An 11239-nucleotide genomic window follows, 5' to 3' on the forward strand; every position below is an offset into this window, starting at 1 on the left:
TATAAGAAGATCAATAAGAATTTCTGGTTGAAAATTGGCCAAATCGTGGGATATTTTTTTATTTAAAAACAAATTGAAAGTGCGAAATTTGTTTTGACAATCTGATAACATCTCTAGACTTGGCAAACATTTTAGCAAGCTACATAGAAAAAGGAGAAAAAAGCGTTTTCACAAACTGAAGTGTGTGATAAATACCTTAAGAGAACTAATTTTTGTAGTTTTTGAGCATTTAGCCTCGAACTGAAAAACTATTAAGTTTTCGTAAAAATTCTAAATGTAAAAAAGAAAGATTGAGTAATTTACAGAGCGGCTCTAATTCAGTAATAGGAGACGAGACGAGAAGTTAAAGGAGAGATTGTACACTTTCAATATCAACTTTCTCTTTACATATCAAAATATCAGCTAATTGTATAGCGTATGAAACCACATACAGAATAAACTTACTAATAAAATAAACAATAAAATCTCTTTTTAAAATATTTACATATAAAAATCTCCATAAAATCTTTCCTACATCAAATGGTATAAGAAATACCACTCTTAAATAAAACCCGCCAACAAAATCTCTTTTTAAAATATTTACATATAAAAATCTCCATAAAATCTTTCCTACATCAAATGGTATAAGAAATAAAACTCTTAAATAAAACCCACCAACAAAATCTCTTTTTAAAATATTTACATATAAAAATCTCCATAAAATCTTTCCTACATGGCATAAGAAATACCACTCATACACATAAAATAAAGCAATAAAATGGGCTCTTCCAGAAAAAAACCGTTCATATATTATTTTTCAGTGCTTTACCCATTGACATTTGTACGATTTTACCCACCCATGAACGGATTTTTTTTCTGGAAGACCCCAACATAGTCCAAAAGATTTTCACATAAAAATAAATGGATCACAACTTTTCTGAGATAACGCACATCGAAGAGTATTATCTTTATGATAAATTTATATTGTAGATACTTAAAATCCGAGCATAACAAACAATAAAACAAATTTATGCCCGACAGACCATCCTCCAAAACGAAGGGTCGGGTGACTGCATACCATTTTTTAAATGGCGACGATACACAACACTAAAAGTTGATTCGTGAAAATTAATCTACTTGAGAAAAGTTTCGGTGTTCGTAAACTGTCCAAATTACATCATAGAAAAAGACGACAGGAATAGAAGAGTAAACAGGAGTAAAATCAAAGTTTTTCGTTTGCTAATAACAAATTGTTTGTAATGGGCTCCGGGGGTAGCAAAAAATCATCAAAATTTGCCTTGTCCGGGTGTAAATTTGCTCTGTACGGGGGGTCAGCATATGCTTGTGCGGGGGGTAAATCACTAAAAATTGTTATATCCTCCACCCCCCCCCCGTGTAAAATTTTTTTCTGGAAGAGCCCATTGCAATCGCTACTATAAAAACCTACCCAAGTACCATACGAAAACTAAAAGAAACTGATGTACAAGTTAAAAAAGAAACTGTTATTGTCTCGCCAAACCAATAAACTTTGTCCTTTTAACTCAAACGTTCGCTTAAGAAATTCTTCATAGTGTGATTCAAGTTCTGCTTTTTCAGACAGATTTCCAAATTACCATGGTTGAAGTGAGGGTTTCTCAACCTCAAACAATTCAATGAAATATGATAATGTTTCTTTTCAAATTTTTTGATCCACTGCTGTCGTTGCTTATGATAGAAATGGTCATGTTCCTCGTGACGTATACATATTGCATAGTCAAAGCCATTGGGTACAGCAGGTGAGGGTCCATCAACGAGGTCACCTTTGCAGCCAGCGCAGACTCTAATGTTCCCTTGAATGTCGAGAAGCTGAAATGGCGTACTGGTTGTGGGCACATACTTCGGTTTACTGTTAACTGAACCACGACCCATTTTCATCTTTAAGCTTCCTGGTGTAGATTCTATCACTGAATAGTTCCCACAAGCTATCTAAAAAATAATGGTTGATTGATTTTAGTAACAATTTAGAGACTCGTGTACTAAAGGGGCTCAGGTTACTTCTCGTAGGCTATACTGCATATGCACTGAATTTTAGGAATTTTTTTTAAAGTAAAGGCAAAGTTTAGGTAATTTCTAGAAGATTCCCTAGAGTAGTAATAATAAAATCTTGGTCAAACCATTCTCACCTCTTCATCCGCTTCTGTATCTTTCAAGACTTCATCAAGAGTCATCCGTTTTTGAGGCACAGTTTCAGCAGTCGTTGATTTCCTCTTCCTTGAGCGAACCGACTGATTTGGCTTTTTTCCTGCGTTTTTATTTGCACCAAAGGTAGCAGCGGGTGTTAATTTCGTTGGTTTTTTCAATGACAACTTGATGAACTGTTGCAGGCATTTGTTGTCATGAGCAGAAAGAAGCGAATGGGAACAGACGCTGTAAGTCTTGAACATCAAACATGTACAGGTGAAATTTCCATTTGCAGTGGCATTGACAAAGTACACATCAGTTCCATTTTCACTCCCAAAAATCCTCGACTTGGGTCCTGTAAAACCATCTCTCATTTTACCTGATATGCAAACAACAAAATTTTGATGCTAATTAATCCAGACAGAGATTTTTGAGCGAACAGTCTAACAATCAAACTTAATTGAACGACAGAAATTCGATAAAATTGATTACTCGAGCCTTCATGAAAATCGTAAAAACTGTGAGAATTTGATTGGACAAAACAGGTCCGATTAAGGGGCTGTTAATATGGAGGCAGGCTGGTCAGGCTAGGTAAGGTGGGATAGATTTTCGAACGTCGGATGATCTATTTTTAGCCATTTGATTCGTCTAAAATTGTGACGTAATGTTCCAAAATCCATCCAACCTCAGCCAGTCGGGCTACCTTTATATGAAGGGGTGAGCACAATATGTAACAACATAATCAAACAAATCAATACCTTTGATCCGGTTGGCTTTTTGTTCAATATTTTGAATAATGGTTCCAGACATGTGTTCCTCCAAAAGACTTAAATCAAATAACTCTGGCTCTTGATCAACAACTTCTGTTGCACTTGCTATAATTGGCACAGAGATCTCCTTGAGTGGGATAGAACAGGGAATTCTTGTCAATACACGGTTCTTTTCGTCAGCTGTAAAAAAAAAAGATCTTCTAAATCCTCTCATTTCTATCTAAAATCTGTCAAAGATTGAAACAATTTTGAAGATTATCAAAAGTTTATATATTTAAGATTACAAGATTTTAAGGAATTTTATAGTTGAATTTTACGGTATGTTCTCACTATAAAGTCATAAAATCCGACCTGGTGGTAATAATCACAAAAATTTGCAAAAACCTTTTTTAGAAAGTTTCAGAGCACTTCACCAGCCTGGTGGATTTCACCCCCTGATACAAATAGGGTTAAATGCCAAAGATTGAGATAGGAAATCATGCAATTTTACCTGATTTTTTGTCATAACCAGACACAACATGTTCTCGGTATCCGGGATTCACCATCATTGTATCAGAAAGTTTGTTCAGCAGCGGTTTCTTCATTTCACTGTACTGGTGCTGGATGAAATCATGAATAGCCACCATAAAACCTGGAAGATCGTCCTTGTGATTGTCTGTCCAGACTTTAATCGCCTTGTTGATTGATTCTGTAGAATTTGTTGAAAATTGATTGTGCTGGTAGACATTTGCCTGAACTAACAGCAATCGCCTGCAGTAGTTGTATACAATCTCTTTCTTGTTTTTTTCGAAATATTTGAAAAAAGCAGGTCGACTCTGATCATTCTTTGATCTCCGTTCTTCTGTTTCGAGGTTGTTCCATTTAGTTTTCAACCGTGCCAAATTTTCATCAAATTCAGCCCGATAGCATGCATGGTACAGCCCCTCACGAGTATCAGTACCAAAGACATCTGCGATCACTACATCATAGAACTGGTCACTCAGATGGAGTGTTGATTTGATATACTCTTCCATATTACCCTTGATATGAATGGAACAAATGAAACTAATGGCAAATGGGAACTCTTTGCTGTGAGCGTCAAAGATTGCTTTTTCTCCATCTTGTCCAAAAGCACGTAGCTCTCCCAGCTTTGGCTCCTCCGCAACCATTTCGTGGAAAAAAGAACGATACTGCTTAGTGGTTTTGCGGTAACACACCATGACAGGGCCAATAGCAGTTATAGGTCTTCCATACCTTTTGGAATAAACCATTAAATTTGAGAAAGTCGTAATTACGACCCAAAAATCACCGAGATTGAATGTCATATCACAGTTTAATACTGAACATTGCACGTTTTCAGGTGGAGTGCAAAATTTTGCAAGAGAATCGACTTGTTCTTTTGTGTAGAGTATAACCGTGGGCGTGTTTTCATCAACAAATACCTAAAGGATGAAATTATGATTAAAACAAAAATGCAACACACAAATTTATGCACAGCACCAGACCCCATTACAACGGGGGAGGGGGTGGAAGTGCAGCACTTTTTTGGGGGAGCTAAGGTACTTGGGGGAGCTAAAATCTCATCACTAAGTGTGGACCAAACCCCTCGCAAAATATCACCCTTATTTTTTTCTCAACCCCTCTGAACTCTTTGTTATGTCAATTAGTTTATTGCTTTTTGCATAACAAACTATCAAGTGTTTGAGAGGAAAGATTTCCACAAGCCCCCTCCCCTTGATCTTTAACCACCCCAATTTTTCTTCAAACCACCCCTCAAATTTTAAATTGCCCCATAAATTTGATCCAAAAATTCCTTTAAGGGGGCATGTGCTCACTATGAAGGGGTGGTGAGTATTTATACTTAGTCATTATGATGTTTGGAACCAATTGCTTGACCCCTAGTTACGCAAGAGTTTTGTGGCTTGTGCAACTTTTTATCAACTCTTAATAAAGATTTCCTTGATATATTTAGTAATAGTGTTCTATCGTGGAACTAGTTTATACCGCTAATAACAAAAAAGAGGGACAAACAAGATTGAAATAAACAGACGAGGAAACATTCTTACCCTTTGAACAAAATGACTCATTTCCTTCTGTAACACTAGCACATCTGCGATAACATCATTCATTCCTCGCTTCTCTTTTGATTTAACGTATTTAATTTGGCGTTCGTTCCTTGGCACATCTCCAGGATCAGCCAACAGCCCTCCATTCTCACTTTCAAGTTTATGTAGAACACGTTTATTTGAATGTTTTTGCATTCTCACCTCTTGAGTAACCCTTTCCAATACTGACTTCTTTACAGGAATGTTTGGTATAGTTGAAGAAGAATTGCCATGAGGCTTGATCGTGATTTTGTGTGGTTTATCATCAAACCTGTATTGAACAACAGCAAACTCACACCGCACTTTGAATGAGTTTTCAACAGTTATTATCAGTCTGTTAAAATCAGCAGCTGACGTATTTTTAGAACGAATCCTACTAACTTTGAACCAGTTTTTGTTCTTCCCTGATACCACTTTATCATTTTCATCAATATGGTAGTACTTCACAGATTCTCCACTTGTTTGTCTCCAATTATAACCATCGTAATACTCATCTGTTGAAGAATCAAGTTTCAATAAAAAATATGCATTCTTCTCAATATGCTTTGGCAGAGAACTTGAAACAACATCAGGGTTTGCATCGAAGATCATCTTTAATGCTGTCACGTTGTTGATGGGTTGTGTAGTTTTAATTTGGGGATCAGGATCACAAGCAGGAATGCTTAAATAAAAATTTAGAAACAAAAATCAGTCATGTTTTAAAATCTATTTCTGCCCTGAGAGTTTATCTTTTATTTTAATATGAAATCAAATTCAGTAAAGTCGAATACACGTTTAAGTGAAAGGTCACAATTGAAAATTTAAATTCAAATCTAGATAATACCTTTCACTTTCTTGATTGTTGTTTTCTTTATCTTCGTCTCCGTTATTGAAAATGTGATCTTCATCAAGTTCAACTGTCCTGAAATATTAATAAATTTGTATGTTCACTTAGGTCAGTTAGTAAGATATATTGGAAAGACCTTCATTTTGTATTAACTTAAAATTAACAACTCACACAAGCTAGATGCTGATTAGAAATGAGAGCAAATAATAGACATTAAAGGAAAATATCCTAAAAAGGAGCAAACAAAAGAACGAAGCAAAAATTCTGGAATTAAAATATGAGATAACACTGTGGAGGGTAGTCAAGAAAAATCTTAAAAAGAGGTGCAGCAGGGGTTAAGTTTTCATATTAAGAAACTTCAGTAATTGTTTACCTTTCTGTGAGACGATTATAGCTTTGTTGATTTTGATTGTTGCCACTTTCAAATTGAGTCACATTAACAACGTCAACATCACTGTCATTGTCACTGTAAGATGTAATAAGTTATAAAATCTCAAATGAATAATACAATTCATACCAGGTGTCTGTGAAAAAACTTCCCCCTGTTTGATTCAAAATTGCGAAAAAGTGAAAACATATATTAGTTTAACTTAAGTTAAACCCTCCTCTAAACGATTTCGAAAAAATCAAGCTAATATATTTTTCACTTTTTCGAAATTTTGAATCAAACAGGGAGAAATTTTTTCACACCCGGTATAATTATTATTCATCCAACCAATCTCATGACTGCAGATAACCATAATAATAAATCACTTTCCTGGCCAAAAGATCACAATGTTCCCACCAAACTTACCTCGGAATGTGCAGGATCTCTTGATTTCTATCTGTTGTGTATTCTTGGTTAAAATCCACCTCATCACTAAAGATCAAATGGCAGAAAGTAGTTTACTACATGTTTTCTTATACAAGCATAAGACTTATAAGCATAGAAACAAACATGTTATTTCGGTTCGTTGTTCAGAAGGGGACCATCACCCCTAGACTAGAGCAACCCTCTCTCAAAATTTGATGCAACCCCCTCAAAACCGAGGTGTCAACAGGATTTTTTCCCTATCTTTCAAGGCATTATTCACTCCCCATGTTAACATAAATGATAGTATATTCTCTCTTGAAAGAGGTTCATTGGGTCTATTACCAGTATTTGCTTCACAAAATTGCTTAAAGTAGAAATTTTTTAGGATTTTAACCCAGTCCAAAACAGCAAAACTAGAAATTTAGAAAACTTGGTTCAAAGAACTTTGCTGATGTGTTAACCAAACTTTGTCAATAAACCTCCCCTTACAGTTATATGAATAATCAAAGTTTTTCAGAAAATCATATCATGAGGATACCTTAATGATACTGATGTGTTGATTGGCGAAAATGAACCTTTATTTAGTAACTTTTTCATCTCTTGTAACTCCCTGAAAAAGATAACAAGTTTCAATTAAGGTCCTGAACTTACAATAATAGCCCTTCATCTTGAAGGGTTGACATAATAATACTGTAATGTACTTATTTGCGATGTTTGCTTATATTAAGGTTTATGCAAATAAGTTTAAAGAAATAGAAACTCAAAGATAGTGTAAAAACTATTTAGTATGAGCAAAAGTTCACTGCCAAAAAATGACCAACTCTAACAGTCGAAATGACACATTACAAGCTTTATCATTTGAAAACTCCAGGCGTGTGGTCAATCACACTCCTAAAACCTTACTTTTTGTAATTTAGGCGTAGAAGTGCTATGTACAACTTTTAGTAGTGGAATCTGAATTTATGGCGTGTGATTGATCGCACTCCTCAGGGATTTTAGGTGTGTGTGGAGGTGTGCGCGTGCTGTCGCACGTCTTGAATGATGCAGCCTGACATTATTAATGTACTTACCGTAATTCTGAGCTGCAACCAGTTCCATCATCAACAAGACTTAAAATAAAATAACCAATACTTTTATGGACCTACCTGGTTATCAGAAGAGCATTGAACATCCAAATATAAAATTCAGACATTCATCGGCATTTGAAAGTTTTCTTTAATTGAAAATGAAAATTATCACTGCCATAAAATTAGTTTCTTTCTCAAAGTCGGCTACAACACAATTGAGTGTTTGTATTAAAAACCTTGTGTGCAAAAACAAGGAAAATTGAAACTAAAATTTATGCTTCATTTTATTTAAGACGCTGATGATTAAAATAATAATTAACTATTGTGTAACTTACCTAGAAACCTGCGTGGATGAATATTTTGGAAACAAAAGTGGTGAATTGGGTTGACTGTCTTGTGACGATTCATTAGAACTCGGACTTTTCGAATCATATTCATTATCACTTGAATCTGTGCTTGAACTTGAACTGGATAGGTTATTCCTTGTTGAAGCAGTATTTTCTACAAAATTAAAAATTAAAATATCTAATACCTACTATGATGGGTGTATTGGCCACCGCCCATACCAAATATCTAGGAGCAGGCCAATTGTTAATTCCTGGTTAATATTTAATTGCATTCGATTGGTTTAATTGATAATCATGTTTGATTGATTGTGTCAATTACGTTCGCTTGATCTTCGATTGCCTTATAGGACCTTTTTTTGCCTAATTCAATATCGGCCCCTTTTATGCCGGCCCTTATTATGCCGCACCTATTCTGATGGGCGTCTTGGCCGTCACCCATGCTCAAGATGCCTTCGGTCGATTGATTTGAGTGACACCGTCTGGCTATGTCACCTGTACACTACTTTGAGTTCAGTAAGAGTATTGTCAGTTGGCAGGATTCCCATCTATATATTTTGGGGAACTCCTTTGGTCTAACTGGGGGGGGGCACTGAACTTAACGACTGAGGACCCTGCCGACGCACCGGACTTAATGTACACCGGACACGCGAAAGTCCGGTGTAAAATGAGAATTTTTTTCACCACCAGACAATCTATACACCGGACTTAAAGAAGTCGAATGTCCGGTGTCCGAGAAGGATATTTTTTTCCACCGGACAATCAAAACACCGGACATGACCAGTCCGGTGCGTCCGGTGTTCCTTAATTTTTTGTTTCATAAATGTCCGGCGTCCAAAATTCCCTGTATGCAACACCGGACTGACACCGGACTTATTGTGTCCGGTGTAGCGAAAGGATATTTTTTGCCACCGGACAAATACACCAGACAGTCCGGTGCGTCGACAGGGTCCTAACGACTGACGGGGAGGTGCCGCTGGAGATTGAAAAACAGACCCTGACAGATACTAATTGTCACCGAAAAATGCTAAAATGATAAAAAAGTAGACCCTGTGCCCAGTCTGGAAAGAAGGGAAATGTTACGCCGGAGCTGCGCCAACTTAACTGCATAAAGTTGAAGGCAGCAGATCTCAAATCAAGATATCAGGCGCACAAGCCGCAATTTCCAGACTAGTGTCAGAGCAAGAAAAGTGACAAAAGTGGCACGTCCCCGTATTGATGACATAAATTTTTTAAATAATTTTGGCACGGAATTCCAGGCAAACTTTAAAGAGAAAGTATTGGAATTCCATGAATTTTACTTAATTTTGCATTAAAGTATTGGAATTCCATGATTTTTTTAGGTTACAGTAACGGAATTCTACAGTTTTGACATTTGATAGGTATTTTGTAAATTTTTGTTACAGTATGGAAATTCCAGAGACTTACAGTACTTTCTTGAAAGCAATTTGCTACGGAAATTCAATGTCGTCCATCTGGGGTAGCAAATAAAAACTGGAATGGCCCATTCATTTTTGCCTAAGTACCTCCCCTGTGAGTGTCTAACCCAGGCAGTCGTTAAACAAAATAATACCCCTCCCCCTCCCCGCTTACGAAAATTCTTTGAGTCTAACACCCCAGGTAGAATCTATGCACACACACAGCCAGTAAAACAGCTCACGTTCAATACAAGTGAGTTTGTGTAAATGCATCAGGGGTGTTCAGGGTATCATCTGTTTCTAAAGTCGAGAACAAAAAGTTCGTGATGGGGATGATGATAAGTTCCATATTTCTTTTCTGACTATAACTTTTCAACTTTAACAGTTTAAAGCTATCTGAACGCCACTTCAAGTCAAAAAGATGAAAATCTTACCTTTGTTTATTAAAGTTCTAAAGACTTTGCCTTTATTCTTCATAGTTATATAAAAGAAATGGAATGGTTTTTCGTTGAAGATCTTTCCTTGTGTGTCTTTCGAGTTTTGGTTTCAATGTTTGTTTATTTTTTTTTATGGAATCTCCTCGCTTTTTAGTGTGAATAATTTACAGACCAACTTAAAAAAAAAAGAAGGCAAATCTAAGGATTTTAAGACCAAAATTTCATCTAAATATGACAAATACTTTATATTCCAACAATATGTTATGTTCTCAATGATCCTCAGCATCAAAACATTATAAAAGAACTATAATTAAAAAATTAATTTGGTCTGTAAAATGTTTAAATATCATACACATCACATTTCAAGGGGGGTCCACTCGGGTGGTCCATATTGGGGGTCCATAATGGGGTCCATATTGGTGGTCCATATCGGGGGTCCACGGTTTGTCTTCTCCCCACCTTTTGGTGAAATGAAGTGGCCTGATGGATTTTTTGAGGTTGAAGTTTGAGAACTTCTGATGTCAATTCTTATACAACAAGTTTTTGAATCTTTCTTGCAATTTTTAAAACGTCATAAGGATGTATAATTAGTAATTAACTACTCTCGTGTACCTAATAGCCGTCCCCCCCCGCTAATTAATTTTTCAAACATTTTCCACCCAGGACATTTTTATTCCAACCCCCCCGCTTATTAAATTTTGAGATTTTTTCCAACCCCCCTGCTTATTCCAACCCCCCGGCTATTAGGTACCCGAGAGTAGATGAGATTCAATCTCAGAGGAAAGTCTCATTTGGGAATAGGATACGTTTATTTTGTTGATGCAACTAAAATTCTATGAAAGTCATTTAATGATTGAAGGAAGGTGAACAATAATGTAATTACGGCGGACAAGGCTGAACATGTGAAATTGGCAAAAATCAGTCAGTTGTTCCAGTGTCTATAATGATTCCTTAATTTTATTTAACAACCGACTATTGGCTAATTTGATCATATCCCTGACTGGGTGACTCTCAAAGAAAAGTTCACCTGGTTGATTTTCGGAAACAAGACATTTTTTTATTTTGCCTGAGCAAAAGTTATATAGAGCCGTACATCAACCATAAACAATGTTTTGTGCCGACTTCACTTAACGAGAAAGGCAGAATCTGGAAATCCAACAAACACAATTGAATTAATCGAACATAATTGACTATCAATCGAATCTGAAAATTGTGGTATTGATTGAGATTCGATGGCGTTTGACAATTGAATTTCAATCAGTTGATTGTGTTCGATTTGGGTTCACTAGTTTGATTGTCGTTTCTGTTCGATTGAGACCTTCTGGAAAGAACCCTGCCCATGACATCTTCAATGACCCCTG

The 11239-nt window shown here is 36.1% G+C and overlaps 1 protein-coding gene across 1 annotated transcript; it reads right to left on the reverse strand.

The window, feature by feature from the left end:
- Window positions 1-500: 500 nt before the first annotated feature.
- Window positions 501-9481, reverse strand: LOC136816851 (uncharacterized). The gene is made up of 12 exons (XM_067073179.1): window positions 9452-9481; window positions 8015-8180; window positions 7683-7721; window positions 7151-7222; window positions 6613-6678; window positions 6193-6285; window positions 5817-5894; window positions 4955-5654; window positions 3400-4330; window positions 2898-3089; window positions 2142-2518; window positions 501-1944 (listed from the first exon to the last, which is right to left on the reverse strand). Exons 4-12 carry the CDS (start codon window positions 7207-7209, stop codon window positions 1516-1518), a joined length of 2925 nt encoding a protein of 974 aa, XP_066929280.1. The 5' UTR covers window positions 7210-7222; window positions 7683-7721; window positions 8015-8180; window positions 9452-9481; the 3' UTR covers window positions 501-1515.
- Window positions 9482-11239: the final 1758 nt, after the last annotated feature.

This window comes from Clytia hemisphaerica, unplaced genomic scaffold (assembly GCF_902728285.1).
Source record: "Clytia hemisphaerica strain Z4C2 unplaced genomic scaffold, Clytia hemisphaerica genome assembly, whole genome shotgun sequence".
Taxonomy (NCBI): domain Eukaryota; kingdom Metazoa; phylum Cnidaria; class Hydrozoa; order Leptothecata; family Clytiidae; genus Clytia; species Clytia hemisphaerica.

What these genes read in the sequence shown, in the direction of transcription:
- LOC136816851 (XM_067073179.1), bottom strand. Translation starts at nt 7,209, where the DNA reads ATGAAAAAGTTACTAAATAAAGGTTCATTTTCGCCAATCAACACATCA. An exon ending in TATAATCGTCTCACAGAAAG is followed by an intron (nt 5,895 to 6,192) that starts GTAAACAATTAC and finishes TTAATATTTCAG; the next exon opens with GACAGTTGAACTTGATGAAG. An exon ending in AACAATCAAGAAAGTGAAAG is followed by an intron (nt 5,655 to 5,816) that starts GTATTATCTAGA and finishes TTTTTATTTAAG; the next exon opens with CATTCCTGCTTGTGATCCTG.